The sequence below is a fragment of the Taudactylus pleione genome, unplaced genomic scaffold, assembly GCF_031769625.1.
Source record: "Taudactylus pleione unplaced genomic scaffold, aTauple2 ptg000638l, whole genome shotgun sequence".
NCBI classification, from domain to species: Eukaryota; Metazoa; Chordata; class Amphibia; order Anura; family Myobatrachidae; genus Taudactylus; species Taudactylus pleione.
In genome coordinates, this window is record NW_028285040.1 from 3,351,976 (window position 1) to 3,373,003 (window position 21,028).

The 21,028-nt window shown below is 44.8% G+C and overlaps 1 protein-coding gene across 2 annotated transcripts in view; it reads right to left on the bottom strand.

Moving 5' to 3' along the window:
• Window positions 1–21,028, bottom strand: part of NSD2 (nuclear receptor binding SET domain protein 2) — a 90,763-nt gene that overhangs the window by 18,577 nt on the left and 51,158 nt on the right. For both annotated transcript variants that reach the window (XM_088454994.1, XM_088454995.1), the window contains exons 4-14: window positions 16,201–16,367; window positions 15,509–15,952; window positions 14,858–15,002; window positions 13,528–13,605; window positions 12,355–12,455; window positions 9,307–9,382; window positions 8,069–8,184; window positions 7,344–7,445; window positions 7,103–7,226; window positions 6,574–6,771; window positions 2,471–2,650 (exon numbers count right to left, since the gene is read on the bottom strand). In XM_088454994.1, coding sequence (XP_088311120.1) covers window positions 2,471–2,650; window positions 6,574–6,771; window positions 7,103–7,226; window positions 7,344–7,445; window positions 8,069–8,184; window positions 9,307–9,382; window positions 12,355–12,455; window positions 13,528–13,605; window positions 14,858–15,002; window positions 15,509–15,952; window positions 16,201–16,367 — 1,731 coding nt within the window. The remainder of the gene's footprint in view (window positions 1–2,470; window positions 2,651–6,573; window positions 6,772–7,102; window positions 7,227–7,343; window positions 7,446–8,068; window positions 8,185–9,306; window positions 9,383–12,354; window positions 12,456–13,527; window positions 13,606–14,857; window positions 15,003–15,508; window positions 15,953–16,200; window positions 16,368–21,028) is intronic.

The following is a 21,028-nucleotide window of genomic DNA, read 5'->3' on the forward strand; positions in this document are numbered from 1 at the left end:
GGAATAAACAGCAAATCTAGCCACTAGGGAACAATGGAGGTGAAAAACCCTTACTGTGTGTATAGATTATATCCCCAGTCTCAGATTCCTGACACTCAGACATCTGAAGCGTACCGATGACAGATTTCATCTTGTTGACTATTTATCCAAGGGTCCAGTAAAGGGTCACCTAGTTCACTAAGGCTGTTTCACTCTTTGTGGTCTTCCTTAGGTCAGCAGAGGAACTCCCTCTACTTTGGACCCCATGCCCCACATTCAGAGCGATGTCGCTCAGATATTCCAGTTGCTCAAAAAAAGAACAACAAATCAGCACATTGTTAACCCAAGTCAAGCATAACAAAGACCCAGGGGTAGAGTTACGAAGCGGCGGCTTTCTTCTCAGCGGGTTTGAGGTGAATCCGACCCTGGGCACTACCCAAGTTTTAAAACCGCGAAGGACCCCGGTAACGTTGCTATGAACACGGCGCGACCCGGGTCACGATAACATGGGTCATGCCTCAAACCAGCGAATTGGCTGGATTCAGTAGCGCTTGGAGACATCCACTGTATTCTCTGAAGACCAGAGTCCGATGTGAACAGCTTGACCCGGGTCCAGCTGCCGGTGAGACAAGGGTAAAACCCAGCTCCGACCCAGGACACTGAGCATGGGTCCAAGCCGGGTTTTTTGTGGAAAAGGTATTTAAATTTTAACCTCAATTCCCCTCCCTCCCCCCGAGAAGCGGCGGTTTACAAAAAACAGCCTCACAGGACAAGAGCAGCTGTAGAGGTGGAATCTAAAATCATCTCTAAGGACAAGAAAACTTTACGGCCGTGCACTGATGCTACCAGGCTTTATGTCCAAGCTGGCACCACTGGTAAACCCTTGGCTAACTGCCCTCAGATACAAAAGGTTAAAATTCCCTGGTTTCAGTGAAGGGCAAAAAAAGGGCCGGCAAATACGTTGATTACACTCGCCAGTAGATTGTGACCAACTTGCTGCAGCAGCTGGGAACGCTGGTCTCTAAAGCGATCAGAAACTAAAAAAAGCTTCAGAAGCCAGCGTTCCCAGTAATGCAGTGTGCGGGTGAAGTCATGGAGTCACCCGTGATGTGAATTATCCTGCGCGCCTGATGGATCTATTAAGATCCAGTCAGCGTCTACGTGGGAGAGCTGACCAGCTTGAAGAGAGGTAAGTACTGCACAGGAAACGGGGCACAGCGTACAAGGGGCACTACTACAGGGGGCACAGCGTACAAGGGGCACTACTACAGGGGGCACAGCGTACAAGGGGCACTACTACAGGGGGCACAGCGTACAAGGGGCACTACTACAGGGGGCACTACACTACAGGGGGCACAGCGTACAAGGGGCACTACTACAGTGGGCACAGTGTACAAGGGGCACTACTACAGGGGGCACAGTGTACAAGGGGCACTACTACAGGGGGCACAGTGTACAAGGGGCACTACTACAGGGGGCAGTGTGTACAAGGGGCACTACTACAGGGGGCAGTGTACAAGGGGCACTACTACAGGGGGCATAGCGTACAAGGGGCACTACTACAGAGGGCATAGCGTACAAGGGGCACTACTACAGAGGGCATAGCGTACAAGGGGCACTACTACAGTGGGCATAGCGTACAAGGGGCACTACAGTGGGCATAGCGTACAAGGGGCACTACAGTGGGCATAGCGTACAAGGGGCACTACTGTGGGCATAGCGTACAAGGGGCACTACTACAGTGGGCGTAGTGTATAAGGGGCACTACTACAGTGGGCATAGTGTATAAGGGGCACTACTACAGTGGGCATAGTGTATAAGGGGCACTACTACAGTGGGCATAGTGTATAAGGGGCACTACTACAGTGGGCATAGTGTATAAGGGGCACTACTGTGTCGTAATGTGAATAAGGGACAATGCTATGTGGTGTAATGTAAATAAGATTGTGCTGCTGTATGGAGTAATTTGAATTGGGGATACTATGTAATTTCGGCAGAAGAGTCCCAACGCCCCTTGCTGCGAGGTCACGCCCCTTTTTGCATACCACGCCCCCTTTTTCAGTCTCGGTAGATCACAAAAGGTTTTTAGTTTTAAAAGTAGATCACCAAGTCCAAAAATCTGTCCACCCCTGCTCGAATGCATTCAAAAAGGTACCTTGACCTTAAAAAAGCAGACACTAGAAATCACAATGTAAAGTATAATTCTAATTAGGAAACATCCAAAGTAAATTCCGGAATTACTTCCTTCAGTCATGACTCATAAGGACAATTTAAAAAAAAAATTAAGAAACAAGTATCCATTACCAACCCTTCCGTAGGCTGTACAGTGCAGGAGCACCCTACCCCTGACGACAAGGCGAGGTCTGCGGGAAGGGGGGTATAGAAGGCGAGGAGTTTCAAACATTGTGCAGACTTTGAATTTAGTGCCAAACTCTATTAAATATCCCAAAATGATTACAGTATTAATGATAAAACAATGACAAAAACATACCTTTGGAGCACACAAAACACCAGCACACATTGATGTGGGTGTGATGAGTTTTGCCCTTCTTGGCAGCGAAGTGTGCAGAACAGATGATACTGGAAGGGGACAGCACCGTGCAGCCAGCAGCCATGCAGGACTCCCCGCCATGGTAAGCGACCGGACAGCGGACACAGCGGACCAATTTTGCTGCATAAGAAGAATCGTGGCTTAGACTTTAGTCATCATCACTTGTCACAAAGGGCTTTTACATAAGCAGTGCATTAACCAGAAACAAAAGGTTATGGGGCTGACTCAGAGCTGTACGCTAATGCTGCGTCTGTGTACGCAGTGGATGTGCGAAAATATGCAAGTGTCGCTGACGCCAATGAATGTATTGAGACGTCCACCTGCCGCTGTGCAATTCCAAGCACCTGCATACAAAGACGCACCATCGGTCACATATCCTTCGACTATCAGGCTTTTCAGTAAACCTATGTTAGCGAAGAATGGCCACGGGAACTAAAATATTTTACTTGCATATGAGGATTGCAGACTCATTGTGACACGCCCCCAAAACGACCGCGATGCGGCTGCATTTTTAGCAGTCACTCCTTGTTACCTCCCCCCAAACGTTCCCTGACTTAATCAGACTCGAGTAGATCGTGACTGCGTGCGACTACCATGTACCTTGGAGCATGCGCAGTTTAGGGATAATCACTCAACTGCGTAGATATCGGCATAGCATACAACTCTGAACTTTCAATAGAATAGTGGTTCCCAAACTGGGTGTCGTGGCACCCTATAGGTGTTCTCAGGGCACTTGCAGGTGTGCCACGGGTGGGTGTTCTAGGACCAAAACAAATTATTTTTGATCAGGTCGACAGGAAACACCAGTGCTTGCGGCTACCAATTAAAAAATATATGTGTACAAACAATAGCATAGCCCTGTCTATCACCCCATAACTGAACCTTAGGATGACCAAAAAGCAAAATTTGCTTATTGAGAAATTCAGAAAAAAATATTAAGATAAGAAATTTTGGCCTTGGGGTTCCGTGAAAACAAAAATGAAACTACTCTAGGACGCAGTGATTCAAGAAAGTTTGGAAACCACTACAGTAGAACCATTCCGGCAGCACGGAGCGCGTAACTGAATCAGCCCCTAAGAGACCTGGTACAAGTTTATAAATTGGGATCAAGCAACACTATCACCTACCATCTACTGAGCTTTGCACGTGTGGGTTTCCTAAACACGAGATACAGTCAATAACCCAGCACACAGAATGCCGGCGCTTATAGTACCGGCACCAGAATCCCAACACCTGTCAGAATCCTGGCGCCGACATCCCGAAGGTAAGTAGCAGGGTTAGGAGGAGTGTTAGGAGTTGGCACTAGGGGGAGTAAGCATCCTGAATGTCTGGATGAGACATTATGAGAAATTATCCTGCTTCCATTTGTGCTATTACTTAACAAAGAGATTCCATCTTTAATTGGTTAAAGGAAGCTCAAGGCGTATAATAGGTTTAAGATGGGTTCTACCAAGCGGTCCAATTTTGGTACTAGAAATAAATTGGAGTAAAAGCCTTTGGATCTCTGTCCCACAGGGACCAGAACAATGATTCCTTCAAAAGAAGATTGTTTATTGCCTCCTTCAAGACCCACCTCTTTTGGCATGGGACTGGAAGACCTGTAGAAAAGAACCTCCATGGAGTAGGCCACAAGAAGTCTATCTTGTATCCAGCAGAGAGGGTATACTTGACGCAAGCATCGGGACAAATCTGAAATCACTTAAGGGATCCTATGGTGGGGCACAGCTTAAGTGGGCAGGTAACCAGTCAAGCTAATGGTTTCTCAGAAAGTTTGCGCCTAGGCAACAGGCAAGTCAGGAGTGTCATCCCTTGGTGTTTCCACCTCTGGTGGAGGAAGGTTGTCCAAAAGCTCCTTGGCCTGCTGTCTACCTGAAGAAAGGAAGAGAGAGTGGGTAAAAAGGAACTCTTTTCTCCCGTAGCTAAGGCAATGATCTTATCCAGTTTGGGCCCAAACAAAATCTCTTCAGAGAAGACGAGCGTTTGCTTGGATTGTACGTCAGTACAACACTTTCTCAACCAGAGAGCTCTACTAGCAGTAAGGGCCAAAGCCAAACTCCCAGTGCAGGTTGACACCTGCGTCTGTAGCAGCCTCTCCCAAATAAGCTGCAAACATCGGTAACATCGACACCCATCGAGCAGCCATCTTGCCCTTGCAGAATGTCTGACCAGCTGCAAACATTGCATTCGCAGCTTGAGAGCTGCAATCGCAATGGCTAATTTATGCACAGCAATGAAACAACGTTCAAATGGCAAGACACGCCTTTTTTTTTCTGATCCCCTCCCCCGTTACCACCTCCAAATGCTGACTACCTGCCACTCACTTTGCAAATGGATCCTCAGTGCGAATGAAATCGAGTGCGCATTGCGACTTATATGCACTGGCAAACAATTGGTAGATCTGCATAAATATCGCCACTGTGTCTACATAAAATCGACTTTAGAGCAGATTCCGGCTTTCAGTCTGAAGTTTGTTTAAGGGAAGTAAAACAGAGAACGGTAATAGTAGTTCTTTTGGATAATCCAAAGAACAAAGGATCCACCAATGGAGGGGACTCCCATTTGAATATGTCTGCCGAAGGGAGCGGGTAAAGAAAGATTAAGCTTGTGATATCTAGAACTTGCGTTCCAGATGTACCCATGTTGTGGCTAATGTCTTCCAACTGAGGGGAGGATGGAAAAGCCACCAGTTGTTTATGCTTCCTCTTGAAAAGAGGTTTCTTAGGATTCTGGAGGATCCATGTCAGAAATATTTAGCACTTGTCAGACCGCCTTAATTATGGCGTCCACTCCCTAGACATTTGAGGTGTTGTCCTGTATGACTGAGGAGAAACCCAACTTTGAGTCTTCTAGATGGCCTTCCTCACAGTGAGAGGAGCCCTATTCACCAGGCTGTAGGTTAGATGGAAGTCTTCATTGTGAGAACCAGTGTGTCTAGATGGTTCACCCAAGCCTAGAAGGGTCAAGTAGCTTTTCTAAAGGTAGAAGACACATGTACTAAACCCTGTACTGACCAAGCCAATCCCTGGGCTCATGATGGCTTCACTGAAACAGAAGACTGAACCCTTGTTTGAGCAGCCAACCCAACCACAGAAGGTTACACTAGAGAAGATTCCTGAGGGCAAGAGGCCGCCAAAGCCCCAGAGACAGAGGAAGATACAGATCTGGAAACTGCTGACTGGTGAGATTACTCAGCCATAGTGCTAGCCAGTGTCAACCTCCAAGCCAGGATGTGGCCAATATCCCGACTGCAGGGATTCCGATGCTCAGAATGCCAGTGCAGGAATCCCGAAGGTAAGTAGCAGGGTTGGGGGGATGATTAGGTTTAGGGTGCGGGGAAATTGGGTTTAGGCACTAGGGGGAGGTGTTAGGGTCAGGCACCAGGAAGGGTTAGAATGCTGACCGACAAACTTCTGATTTCTAACTCTGTCGGGATGCTGGTGTCGGGAAGCCTGTGTATCTACAGCAGGGGACGCCCTCTTCGGAGCTGTGTCCTGGGTCTCAGCTTCACAAACTGCCCTTCAGTTGGACCATATGTGAGAAAATGTGGATTTGCATTTTACAAAGGCAAAAATTTTACTGATTGTATCAGACTTTTAAGGAAGAGATCCCGCACCCTTCCCAACCCTGGAGAGGCAGAGATTCAGAGAACACGAATATAAAAAAAACAAAAAACAACACTTTCACCAACTCAAATATCAAAAGGCAAAGTGGTAGAATAGAAGTAACAGTGACAAAACCATGGCAATTGAGGTTTTACATTCAAAGCAGAGAATCATGCAGATATAGACCTCTATCTACAGCTGCCTGTCAGCCAATGTATGTACTAGCAGAATGTTATAATAGAACACTGATAGCCTGTAAACAGCGGCAACCCTGGCTGGTCCTAGTATAAATACTAACTTTGGAGTTCCAAGTACACAGCACTTGGGGTGAATGAAGCTTGAGCACCATTGTCTTTCTGTATTGTTCCAATGTTAGCTGGTACACACTCACACTATCTATATCTATGTACACACAGACAACCTAGAAAACGAACGGCTCACCTTTGATTGCCCTGGAATTTGGAGGGTTTGAAAGAAGGCAGCTGGCACATCGGTGAAGGGGGCAGCGGAAACCTTTGTCGAATACCGCATGAGGATACTTTCTCAGACAAGACCCGTGGTAAAATTTGCCACAGTTTGGTACATTACAACGTTTAGCATCTGCATTTTTCTCCTTGCACACAAAACACGTGTGAATACCTACACAGGGAAATCAAGTTCAGGAGTGTGAGGACAAATACAATTTGATAAACAGCCATTAAAATGCTCTATACTAGAAGGGAGATTGATCAAATGAAAAAAATACACTTTTTCAGCCATTCACATGTTAAAGAGAACAGTACTGTACATCTAGTAACAATGTTTCAGATGCTATGAGGAAACACATCATTTTTATGAAACGCATATGACTCCTAAAATATTTTTGTATTTCCTCAAAAAGCACCTTATATTTTATTTTTAAATATTGTCTCTTTACAAACTTTTGTATAGTGAGATCTGTACATATCCCCATTAAAGCACGGCCACCCACCTGATGTACATTCTTCACACAGGAACTGGCCACTGGGCTTCCTAGATAGGCCGAGACAGGATACATGGAACGCAGAGAAGCAGAGGCCTTCGCACAGCAGGAGGTCCCCAGGCTTTTCACACAGCTAGAAAATATTAGTGCAGGTAAAACACCTAATAAAACTAGTCTCCACAAAACACTGGATGCAAAAATAAAATCACTGTGTTAGCAGCCAAGCCAGTAAAATATATAAACTGTGTACCTGGCAGACTAGCTCCTTTTTTGAAGATCCTTTCTCTGACTTCTTACAGATCAATGACTCGTCTGCGCTTTCAGAGGGGGATTCGGATCTCTCATCAGACACCTACAATAAAGCATCTTCCACCTTAGCAGACATCATACAATGGGCTTCTCAGATCATACTAGGTTTGTCATTAAGGCCCCCTCTTTAACAACAAACTTAACCGTAGGACTTTCCGAGGACTTTTACAAACATTCCAGGTAAATGGCCCGGAGCTATGCAATTGCTGTGCACAGTAAGCCGCAATGGCGCACTCAACACAGATTTCTGTTCGAACTCCCTGAGTGAGTCCAGTGGATAATTTAATTAAATCCAACTCCCCCCCCCCGCCCACCTTGTCTGGCACACTACCAAACACGTCTGCCGACATTACAGGTCTTACAAGTTAGGAAACAATGGACAGATCTCTAATCAGCCCAAACCATCCCCACTACATGTGAGGTCACTACCGTTATAGCCAGCAAGCTTCATTATTGTACAGAAGTCAGGTGCATTTGGCAGATGTGCATTAACAATCAATATACTTATTAACTTATAAACAGCTGTATGTACTATGTACCAAGACATGGAAGCAATAATAATGAGATATACAAACCACTTTCTAGCATTAGTTACAGGACCCAGATTTATACATATTTTAGTCAGGACAACAGTAAAAAACGAAAAAACAGGAGGGATTTCTCTACCTCATTCTCAACCAGAGAAACAGGAGACGAGCTCTTGCTCACAGAAAGTGAGGCAAGATCCGAATTGCGATTCCGCTTCTTTAATGGCTTACAAGCGTCAGAGAGGTTGTGTATTGCTGTAAAACAAAGATTTAGTTACAGTCTACATTCTCAGGCCACTCTCCACAGGAGACGCACAGGGATCCAGCTCCCACAGGTGCCATCAGCAGGATAGTTACTGGCCGATGCCAGGTAGCATAGACATGATTGCTTTATGCTGGTTTCCTGAGATCAGGGAGAGTGTTCTGACACTAGGGGAAGCGGCAAGAGAATGACAACATTACTGATCAGCCATGACCGACATTTGGCAGGGTCATTAACTAGCAACAAGAGAAGGGAAAGGCAGCTTACACTGTTTCTTGCCTCTCACTCAGGAGTGAATCTGGTAAAAACAGGGTCGACTGGTGACCACAAACCCCTGTCACAAACTGTACGAGCAGTCTCTCTCTTCTGGGTTTGTGCTGCCTATCCCCTCTTTTAGCTGTATAATGATATTTGAGTGGCCACAACCATATAGGCTGCAGCACTTTTCCAACGTACAATCATTTATCTAACAGTCTATAGAATGGACATTAGAAGTTCAGTGGTTGCTATGGGAAACTGCTACACTTTCTCTCTTTCCAAGGCTTGACGCATCTCCTTTATCTTAAAACATTCCATCCATAAACTCAACTTGCCAAGCTAGCGAAAGAGTGTTCGCAGGGGATCGGGCTCTTGTTTTACGGTCAACCAGGAAAAACAAAGCAAGCTTGCAATAAACTTATTTAACTGAATGCGGATTTCCGATGACTTAAAAGCTTCAAAGCTCTAGGACTGTGGCACAAATAGATCGTGGAAAATAAAAGTAGTAATAGGGATATTTATAATCTGGTCCAAAGATATATGCTGTAAACGACAGCAAACAGACACTATAATTAGTGTACTACAGCTTAGAAGTCTTGTTGCTTCAGGTTACTTCCTAATCTCTCGGGTGTTCACAAATATCAACCTCAAGTTTGAATTAGCCTTTACAACTTTAGGATGAACGGTTGTGGATTAAGTACACAGGAAATGACCCACTGTAAAGTTAAGCAGTTCCCCAGTGAGAAATACACAGACAGCAAGTCCACACATTATTGCACACTAGTCCCCGCAGTATTTTTGAAAGGAGAACACAGTGTAGGGAACATTCATGAACCAGTGACGTGGATTCACATTACCTGCTTGGGGCTTTATAGGGATGCTCTCTCTGCCTCTACAGGACTTGGAAGGCTTTTCAATGCTGGTTTCCACTTGCTACAGGAGAAAAACAAGACAGCAATAGTTGTTTATAACTGATCGGATGAATATTAAAATCCACTGGCTTTAACTGAAACGTGACACCCAGAAATAAGTCTCCACTGGCAGCCATATATAGTACACAGAAACCAAACACAGGAAAGCACATTCCACTGTTTTTGGCCCATAGCACCTAAAAGAACAATGTCAAATCGGTTTAAAAAGGAGATCTCAATGTCACGAATGGTATTCTAGATCCATGGGCATCCAGATATTAGGGAGGGGGGCAGAATATGAACAAAATCTGCATTTATAAAAAAACAAAAAAACATTCTTGGCTGCCATCTAGTGGCAGACCTGCATAGCAGCATACTTATTTAAAGCGACGTATGCCAGCTCAAAAGCAGGAAGTGATATGACGTTGCACGTCTGTAGGATGAAGAGAAGGGAAGGGAGGGGGTGGGGGGAAAGAAAGCAAAAGCCCCAATGCAGGTGTCTAATGGCTAACTAACAGAAATAAAGAGTGATACAAAATACCATTTGCCTGGGTTTAAATGGCCTACCAGTGCAGTGGCAATATAATGCTCATTGTACTAGACAACTCGTACATGTACTGACTGCTGCTGCATTCACATCTAATTTGCTAGTACAGTAATTGGTTAGAAACGCAGCCGGCAGTTAAACTGGGGAAATTAAAGGGACGTAAACTACTGCAAATGTTTAAGCACATTATTAATGAAATGTTCAGGGAGGATTATTGGCAGAGACTAAGAATAAAAGCAAAATAGAGAGGACATTGGCACACTGCTCTGCAACACATGGTTAAGTCTTTATCTAGGACACTGGAAGCTGTAGTCCCACCCCCATCGAATAACGGAGACCTTCCCTGTAATTAGATGGGATCAGAGCATCAATCTAATACACATTTCTTATGCATTTTGGAGTAGCACATTAAAATGCAGAGCAAATAAACATGCCATTAGCTTGACTGCAGTTGTGTGTGTGTGTCTGGCCAGTGACAGCAGACTGTACTTTGATCATGTGATTCAGGCATTTTTCCTGTGACGAGCTTCATCCTATTCGCACTGTGGGGCTTATACTGGAGTTAATGAACAAATATGCACCCTGGCAAATCCATGTTGCACTAGGGGGTGGGAGCGGATTTAATATGTGCGGAGAGATTAGTTTTAGAGCTGTGACCTGGTGTGTTCTAGCTTAGTTCCAACTGCCAGTATTTACCCTGCATACAAAATAATTGCATTGGAACCCCTTGTATTGCAACATGGTCTGTCCAGGAGAAATGTATATATATTATTTTTTAGCTGCTGCGGACTTTGCATAAATCCCTGTATGTGACAAGTAAAATACATTGTGAAGGTCAAATGGTCAATCATTTAATGCATGCTCACTCGCACTTTAATGGTTCACACTTCAGATTTTTCGTCTGATCTGTTCACATAACATAACGAGCATTCAAGATCAGATTCCAGTCACCCAGTAGGTACAGATTAACACTAATTACCTGCAACAACCCTGTTGTCTGCATACTGTGGATTAAACCAATACTTGAGTGCACAGCCTATCAATTCACCAAGGGATGTTATTGGTTCCAAGTGGATAGATAGGCTGTACTCCCACGATAATTCACCTAGCCCTAAAATAGATGCCTCTTGTTTACAGGAGGAGGTAGTACTATAAAAGGAGAATATATTTTACCTTTACATCTGCCGTCTATAGGAAGCTTTTGGTTTACAGCCATATCATACCATATACAAAGTGGAAAAGGAACACTAGCCAGTTGTAAAATAATGCTCCAGTGTCCCCCAGTGGATGAAGGAGAAATAAGATATTTACTGGAAGAGGAAAACATTTCAATTGTAGAGTGGCCATGGTAAGACTAGTTTTTTGTTCTCTTGACCTGTCAAAATAATCTCACCCCTCAGTAAATTGATAGGATCAACTCAATGATCCTAAAAAAGGTAGCTGCAAAGTGGTTCCTTATAGACCATGCTCATTCTCAGAGAGCTCAAATATTATTCTAGGAAACCAGGGTAAGTCTGTGAAAGGAGCATGAATCTCAGCGGTCAATCAGTTGTGGCGGAGTTCATGAAAAGATTCAAAAATACCAACTTAGAATAGGAGTGAGGTTTAGTTTGAGTGTTGGCACATACAAAGCCATAAACAGTGCCGCCTGCTTACCACTTTATTTTGAGCTCATTTAATGCTTTAAATTTGAGCTTGATTTAGAGCTTAATTACCACATTATTTAAAGTTTACAGCTCACTTGCCAATTTTTTTTTATTTAGAGCTTACCTTTTTTATCATTTTCGATCTTACTGCTTTATTTTTATTTTTGAGCTTTCTTACCACGTATTTTAGAGCTAATTTACGGCTTTATGTTTGGAATTTTATTTTATTTTTTTAAGAACTTTTTAATTTAGAGCTTAACGGGTTTTTTTTTTTAGTATTATTTATTTTAGATCTTACTAACCACCTTTTTTTTTTTTTTAGAGCTTACCGTATTTTTTCATTTATTTTAGAGCTTACTGACCGCTATATTTTTTTTTATTTTAGAGCGTACCGTTTAAAAAAATATATATTTTTTTAGATCTTACAACAATAATTTTGTTTTCATTAAGAAACTTTTCAAAAAGATTAGTTCTGTTTGTGCAACTCCTTATAAGGAAATAGCACTTCCCCGAATACTATCTGATAGCCTAAGGTGGGAATGACAACAGCGACGTTACCATTCTTTACATAAAGAAACTTGTTTTAGTGTATCAAGAGATAATTACCATCAATTTAATACAATTTTCTTGGACCTGAAATGTGCTACCCGAGACAGTTTCCTTATTTAGTCTCACCTCCTGAACCACTTTTAGGGCCCATTAATGAACACAATACATAAGTGACTGACCAGCCAGCTGTTAGTCTTTGCCTTTGCTATATTGTTAGTAAACCAAGGGATAAAACACGTGTAAGTTATTTACCTTCTGACTATGGGTCCTGAGCCTCTTCCTAGGAGCTTCAACATCGTCAGGCAACTTGCCGTCCGTCTTTATGTGGTTTCGTGTATTTCCATGCAATCTACCTTTGGGGGAGGGTGTGAAACTTGTGTGAAAAAAACCCAGGAATATTACCTACTACCCGCTGTTTTTAAATGTGACCAGACCCCTCCCTCCCACTTCTACGTTAGCTCTACTTTCAACAGGTCATGTTTGTGTAGTATGCAAAGACTAACAAAAACACAGAATTAAAAAAAAAAAAAAAAGTCCTTAGTTTTATTTATTGCTGACTAATGTTTCCCATTTTACCTTACAAAATCATAACCTTTGTCAGCATACAATTAATTGCACTTATCCATCCACCACCGCTGTGTAAGCATGACTCAGCAACACGTGACTTTAGCATAAACCAGAAGTGGGTGCCCTGGCCACCACGCGTTTCACAGAGGAGAATGCAAAATTGTTTGTATCCAACAAGCTACGCAATCTGTACACCACTATAGTCACTCCATGTACAAAACAGATGAAAATGATTTGTTTATTAGGATGAAGTGATGCAATTGCTGCAAAGATTTGCCGGTACATATACCATTAAAGTGTTAAGATAATCACTGCGCTGTTACTTATGGGTGATTACAACATATGTGACTGCACAATTAAGAGGGAGAGAGATTTTGGGGTGGGGGGGGATAAAATCACAATAAAAAGGTATTTACAAAGCGGTCTTGCAAACAGAGATCTCCTCATAGGGGTGGAAAAAAGCAGTATGTACTAAAGAGTAAAAGGGAATACCCTCATGTAGTCACTTGAGCCAGTGAGCGGCACCTTTCGGATTACAAGCCCCATGGCACGTTAGGTGCTTTACACATCTAAGCTGGACAAGAGACGAGAGCAAGTCTAGTTTAAACTGGCAGGAAGGAGATATTGATATAAAGGCTGCACGACAAAGCACATGTAACCGAACACAGGAATTTTTCGATGAACATTACATGCAGTTGCATTTTTCTTCTCCAGAAAGAGAGACAAAGTATCATCACTACACCTATAAGAAACTGAAATTGTAAGAATCCATTAATATCTTAGAAAGAGGCTTCGTTTTCATGAAGTTATGCTGGACCAATTATCAGTAATTAGTGGGTAACCCGAATATTCAATTACTTCTTGATCTCGATCTCCTCTTTGGTAACTCTTGAAATACGTTCCTCTTGGCGTCCCCAGTGTTCGTCGGCTGTGCACCTTGAGAGATACAGAAGGGTTGTTTTTGTGTTGTGTTTGATTGTTCCTTATCTAACTGGTGTCCAATTATGCCAAAACATTTTCAGATGAATATTAAAAAAAAAAAAAAAAAAATCAGGGAAACAAAGTTGTTCACGGTATAATGGGCGGGATTCTTGGGTTACAGGTCTGTAGGCCCCTGTCTGTGTGTGTGTAGCGGATGCATATTAAAAGACAAATTGTTTAACTCTGGTAAGCAAAGCTGTACTGAGAAGGCAGAGAATCAAGGACACATCTGTTTAATACAGCACTCAATCAATCATCATTTTCCTGAATAAAATGTGAGTAGTGTTACAGTAATGTAAATGGTCACTAGTGGCCGGCCAAAAGACATGTGTGGCCGCACTACCAGCGGCAGGGACCTGTGCAGCCGCCCCATCACCGGCAGGGGACTGCTTTCTGATGAGCTTGTTCAAAACAGCATTTTACGCTCCTTTCACCTGCGTTGCGCTACACAAATGTACGTGAGCAGAACAGGAGGTGACAATTAAAATCCCTGCTAGTCATTTGAGTTAGGATAAAGGACACATGGGGATAACATTCATCAGAACAAGCTCTGACATTGGATAAATGTGGTCATATCACACTAGAATTATTTACATGGCTAGTATATTTGGTAATAGGACATACATGAAGCCCGACTACTGTACACTTTACCTAGGAAGGTAATACCACTGCGCTGTGTATTCATATATACTGCCAGACACGGCCTGTTTTATACGTCACCCATAAATAAGAGGGGTTGCTGGGCAGCAACTTTGTTTCCATTGCTGCACAGAGCCAGTAGCTGTACCTCTTACAATACCACTATTATTGCATTAAATGGGGGGAAAAAAAAGAAAATTCTATAAATATTAAATAGAATGCCTAACAATAGGGGAATTAAAACTACATTTTTCGCTAAATAGGCTGTCTGAGCAACTCAGTTAAGAGTGAATGAAGGAGAAAGACAGGTTGCGCGAGGCTTCACTTTGGAGGGTGGATTTTTTTTTTTTCATTGCCGTAAAAAAATTTCTGCTTTAAAAAGTGGAAGAAAAAAAAAAAAAGTTGGTATAAGAGCAGCGATCACAGGTTGCACTTTACAGGACCTTGAATAAAGAGGGGCAAACTAATGAAAAGGATTAGTAGAAACGCTGCTCTTCTTTAACCCTCCCCCATTTAAAACCATCATGATATCAAAATGTTTTAGAGTACAGTGCGGTATCGTGTTTACCAGAGTCTTCTTCAGATTTGGGAGAGGTGAGAATGGCAAACTTTGTATTATAACGGGCTTTTTGTTTATTGCTGAGCATGTTCCACTGGGACTCGAGCAACTCTTCAATCTCTTCGCTGGAAGCATCAGGGTGCTCACTTATTACCTGCGGGAGGGGGAGATAAAATAAAAAAGGTAACTTACATGGAATTCACGGCTGCATTTCAAAACTTTTTAAGTCTACAGTCCTACAAGGACATGGTTCATGGGCAATCTACATGGAGTGCGTTTTTATTTATTATTTTTTTTAAAAGCTTATAGGATTTGCTTGTAGGATAGCCGAACTTTCCTTCAGTTAAATAATTCACAAACAAGGTGAAAGTTATAAACTGTACGGACACAATTGAGTCCTTTCTCGGCTTTAGTCCACGGACAGATGAGGTGGTCTCATCAAGTGGCAGTCCTATGTTGTATATACTGACTAATGTTCAGGGGGTATATACCATCTCCTCCTATCCACTGGAAAACAATTTTCCTCAGTCGAAGAGGAGTGTACCGCATGCAGTTCTGGACAATGATTTATATCACAAGTATTGGGCCAGAGAACATGGCCTTTCAAAGCAAACACAGAGTGCTATAAGGTGAACTATAAAATAAATGCGGAAAACAAACCTCATCTTTGTGCTTCTGGCAGAACACCAGGAATTGGGTCACGGCATCGCCCTTTCTGGCTCTCCCGTATGCTGCGGACTTCTTTTTCGGGGGTGCTGACTGTGTAACTCCTTTGGGGTCTGGGCTCTCAGGAAGCTTAGTAGTAGAGGTCTCAGTCTCTGGACAGTCGGTGGCTGAAAGCCTGGACACCCTCCTCCGCTTGCTGGGCACGCCATCATCCTTCTTAGGGCTCTCACCCATCTCGACCATACCTTCCTCTTCACACAACTCCACAGGAATACCCGCTTCCCGAGCCACTTTAGGATTAAGATGGGGGCGGTCTTTGATGTAAACGAAAGTAAATTTATCCTTCCTCTTATCCTCAGTCATCAGCAATGCTTCTTTAGCTTGATCCATACCTATGTCCCACTGTGCTCTAAGTTTACCAGTTATTGGTTTTAAAAGCTGAAGGAGATATATAAAAAAAAACAAAAATGAACAAAAAACATTAGCTACTACAGGTGATCTGTGAACCGCTCTCTAGGAATGAAAGAAAAGAAATCCCACAGAAAACTATTTAAATACAACTCAACAGAAAGTGCCTTAATGAAGTAAAAAACAAACAAGAACGAAAACAAACTAACAACAAAAACCACAAACAGTAACATGAACAACACTCGAACACCAAAATCAAGGAAAAGAAAGGGCTGTACCTTCAGTTTTTCAGCTTTGTTAGGTGCCTGTTTGGCACTTTCATGGCAGAGATGATCATACTCCTGTTCTCCCTTGAAGGGCACTATACTCTTCTCAAATATCCAAGCTCTTTCAGGTGCATTCCCAAAAAACTGTACATGATACTGAAGAATACTCTTTTTTTGACCTAAAACATATGTATAAGAAACTTAAAACAAAAACAGGCAAAAAAAAGTTACAGCACTTTCACAAGAGAGGACAAGCATAAAACCCCTAGGTAAGGCCTAATCCCCATTTGGCAGGGGTTGCCATGGACTTGCATGATTAAACTAAACCGGATACCTGCTGCTCATATTTGAAGCTGTATGGCATTACCTAAAAAAGGTACAGTCCTAAATTTGTTTCCAAAGTTACAGATGTTACTAAGGAAATGGCAAAAGTGTGTTGTGTTTTCAACAGGCAATGTCAGGGAAAATAAAAAAATAAATAAATTATTTTGTAAGTATTTTAGAAAATTGTAAAATCTAGTTTGATTTTTAATAAAGCCTTATTTTTTCAACTGCTGTAAAACTGAACAAAGCACGTGTGCAATATTTGTTTCCTAGAAGAAATGCGTAACACTGTATCTAATAGTAACAGTATCCAATATGTAAAACCATTATCTCACATCTTTGGTGTTCACTTGGCAGTACTTTAAAGGTGCCCACACACATAGCGACATTTTACACGATTTGGCCGATTTCAACGAATCGTGACGACGAGTCGGGTAAAAAAGGTACAAAATATGAGATATGGTAAGAACTTACCTTTGTTATCTCTATTTCTACGAAGTCCATAGGGTTCCACAGGATACCTTGGGGTATAGGTGTGACGTCAGTCATTGGGCACCATAGAGTTAAGCTTTCAGCCTCCCAGGATGCACTAGGGTCCCCCTCCTATACCCCGCCCCCGAGCCAAGGCATCTCAGTTTTGTACCAAGCCATAGGCCGGAGGAGGAGAAGGAAGAGAGAAAAGATCTGGATACACACAAGAATCACATTCTCACCAGAGGGAGACGGAAAAACCGGTGACCAGAGCAAAGCCCATCTGCAGCACAGGTGCGACAGGGCGGGAGTCCTGTGGAACCCTATGGACTTCGTAGAAATAGAGATAACAAGGGTAAGTTCTTACCATATCTCATATTTTCTACTTCAGGGTCCATAGGGTATCCACAGGATACCTTGGGGATGTCCCAAAGCAGTATCCATCCTTTAAGGGTGGGGACGCTCCTGTGCTGAAAGGAGAATCCGCCGCCCGAAGGAAGCATCCTGAGAGGCGAAGGTGTCAAACCTGTAATACCTCACGAAGGTATGGACAGAGGACCACGTAGCAGCCTTGCAGATCTGGACTGCAGAGGCACCACGTCGATCTGCCCACGAAGGACCCACAGAACTAGTGGAATGAGCCTTCAAAGGAGGAGGAACCGGCAGACCTTCATGAAGATAAGCTTCAGAAATAGCCATACGGATCCAGGCTGCCAAAGTTTGCTTTGAAGCAGGCCAACCCTTTTTACGGAAGCCATAGAGGACAAACAAGGCGTCCGACTTCCTAAACGAAGAAGTGCGGTCAACATAAGTCCTCAAGGCCCGCACAACACCCAAAGTGGCCTCACCCACTGAAAGGCCAGGTGAGTTAAAAGCCGGTACAACTATTTCCTTGTTAACATGAAACTGGGAAACAACTTTGGGAAGAAATTCAGGACGAGTGCGTACAGACCCTGAAGGTCTGAGAACCAGTGCAGTCTGGGCCACGCGGGAGCTATCAACAGGAGCATCCCTCCTTCCTGTTTGAATTTCCGGATTACCCGTGGAAAAATATGAGATATGGTAAGAACTTACCCTTGTTATCTCTATTTCTACGAAGTCCATAGGGTTCCACAGGATACCTTAGGGGGTATAGGTGTGACGTCAGTCGCAGGGCACCAAAGAGTTAAGCTTTCAGCCTCCCAGGATGCACTAGGTCCCCCTCCTATACCCCGCCCCCGAGCCAAGGCATCTCAGTTTTGTACCAAGCCATAGGCCGGAGGAGGAGAAGGAAGAGAGAAAAGATCTGGATACACACAAGAATCACATTCTCACCAGAGGGAGACGGAAAAACCGGTGACCAGAGCAAAGCCCATCTGCAGCACAGGTGCGACAGGGCGGGAGTCCTGTGGAACCCTATGGACTTCGTAGAAATAGAGATAACAAGGGTAAGTTCTTACCATATCTCATATTTTCTACTTCAGGGTCCATAGGGTATCCACAGGATACCTTGGGGATGTCCCAAAGCAGTATCCATCCTTTAAGGGTGGGGACGCTCCTGTGCAGAAAGGAGAATCCGCCGCCCGAAGGAAGCATCCTGAGAGGCGAAGGTGTCAAACCTGTAATACCTCACGAAGGTATGGACAGAAGACCACGTAGCAGCCTTGCAGATCTGTTTTAACTGCCGAGGCACCACGTCGAGCTGCCCACGAAGGACCCACAGACCTAGTGGAATGAGCCTTCAGAGAAGGAGGGACCGGTAGGCCTTCATGAAGATAAGCTTCAGAAATAGCCATACGGATCCAGGCTGCCAAAGTTTGCTTTGAAGCAGGCCAACCCTTTTTACAGAAGCCATAGAGGACAACAAAGCGTCCGACTTCCTAAACAAAGAAGTGCGGTCAACATAAGTCCTTAAGGCCCGCACAACATCCAAAGAGGCCTCACCCACGGAAAGACCCGGTGAGTTAAAGGCCGGAACAACTATTTCCTCGTTAACATGAAACTGGGAAACAACTTTGGGAAGAAACTCGGGCCGAGTGCGGAGCACTGCCCTGTTCCCATGAAAAACCAAGAAAGGGGGTCTACAAGAAAGAGCCCCTAACTCAGAAACACGTCTGGCTGAAGCAACGGCCAGAAGGAAAACAGTCTTAGCTGTTAGCCATTTAATATCCACTGAGCCCAGTGGTTCAAACGGCGGTCCTTGGAGAGCCCTCAGGACCACAGCCAAATCCCAAGGCGCCACAGGTGGAACAAAGGGCGGCTGAATACGGAGAACACCTTGCATAAAGGTGCGCACATCCGGGATTGTAGCAATCCTACGGTGAAACCAGACAGATAGGGCCGAAACCTGTACCTTCAAAGAAGCAAGGCGAAGCCCATGATCTAGTCCCGCTTGCAGGAAGGCGAGAATCCGAGACAGACGAAACTCCCGCGGTGCATAACCTCTCGGTCGACACCACTGGAAGAACGTATGCCACACGCGATGGTATATCCTCGCGGAAGACGGTTTCCGAGCTCGTAACATGGTACGCACCACAGAGCTGGAAAACCCCCAGGACCTCAGCATGGCCGTCTCAACAGCCACGCCGCCAAAGACAGCCGAGTCAGGTCCGGGTGAAGACAAGGACCCTGAGACAGAAGGTCCGGTCGTAGCGGCAACCGCAGAGGACTGTCCACGGACAGACCCTGAAGGTCTGAGAACCAGTGCCGTCTGGGCCACGCGGGAGCTATCAACAGGAGCGTCCCTCCTTCCTGTTTGAATTTCCGGATTACCCGTGGAAGAAGGGAGACCGGAGGGAACAGGTATGCGAACCTGAACGTCCACCGGACGGACAGAGCATCCACCAGAGACGCCCCTTCGTCTCTTGTGCGAGACCCGTACACCGGCAACTTGTTGTTGTGCCGGGACGCCATGAGGTCGATTTCTGGAAGACCCCACCTGTCCACCAGTAGTTGAAAAACGTCCGGGTGCAGGGACCATTCCCCTGGATGAACGTCCTGGCGACTTAGAAAGTCCGCCTCCCAATTTAGCACTCCCGGGATGAAGACCGCTGATATGGCTGGAAGATTGCGCTCCGCCCAAACCAGGATCCGAGAGACCTCTACGAGAGCCGCCCGACTGCGAGTTCCTCCTTGCCTGTTTATGTAGGCCACGGTGGTAGCATTGTCCGACTGGACCTGCACCGGGTGACCCTGGAGAAACCGCTGTGCCTGCAGGAGAGCATTGAAGACCGCACGGAGTTCCAAGATATTTATTGGAAGCTCCGCTTCTGTCGGTGTCCACCTGCCCTGGAACAAGTGTGGACCCGAAACTGCTCCCCAGCCCCGAAGACTGGCGTCCGTTGTCAACAGGACCCAATTTGGAACCCAGAACGGACGTCCCTTGTTGAGGTGGGTCGTCTTTAACCACCACGCAAGGGACAGGCGAACCTCCGGGGTGAGCACAATCGTCTGGAACTTCAGAGACTGAGGCAGCCCGTTCCACTTGGACAGGATCAGGTGCTGCAGAGGTCTGGAGTGAAACTGGGAGTATTCCACCATGTTGAACACCGACACCATGGAGCCCAGTAACCTCATCGCCGAGTGTAAGGACACCCGGCGGCTGTGCAGACAACTGCGCACCCTTGACTGTAAAGCAGAGATCTTGTCCTCCGTCACGAAGATCCTTTGCTGTCCCGAGTCCAATAAGGCTCCAAGATGCAGAATCCTCCGAGACGGGATTAGAGTGGACTTCTGCCAGTTGATTAGCCAGCCGTGCCGTTGCAGCAGTGCAATGGTCAGGTCCAAGTGGTGTAACAGGAGCTCTGGAGATCCTGCCACCAATAACAGGTCGTCCAAGTACGGCAACATGCGGACTCCTTGCAGCCGCAGAGAAGCCGCCATGACCGCCATAGCGTCCTGTATGTCCAATGACACCATGTAGTCCCCAGGTTCCAGCGCCAGAATGATGGACCGTAGGGTCTCCATCCGAAACTTCGGGACCCGCAAAGACTTGTTGAGTGCTTTGAGGTTGAGAATCGGACGATATGACCCATTGGGTTTCTGTACCAAAAATAGATTTGAATAG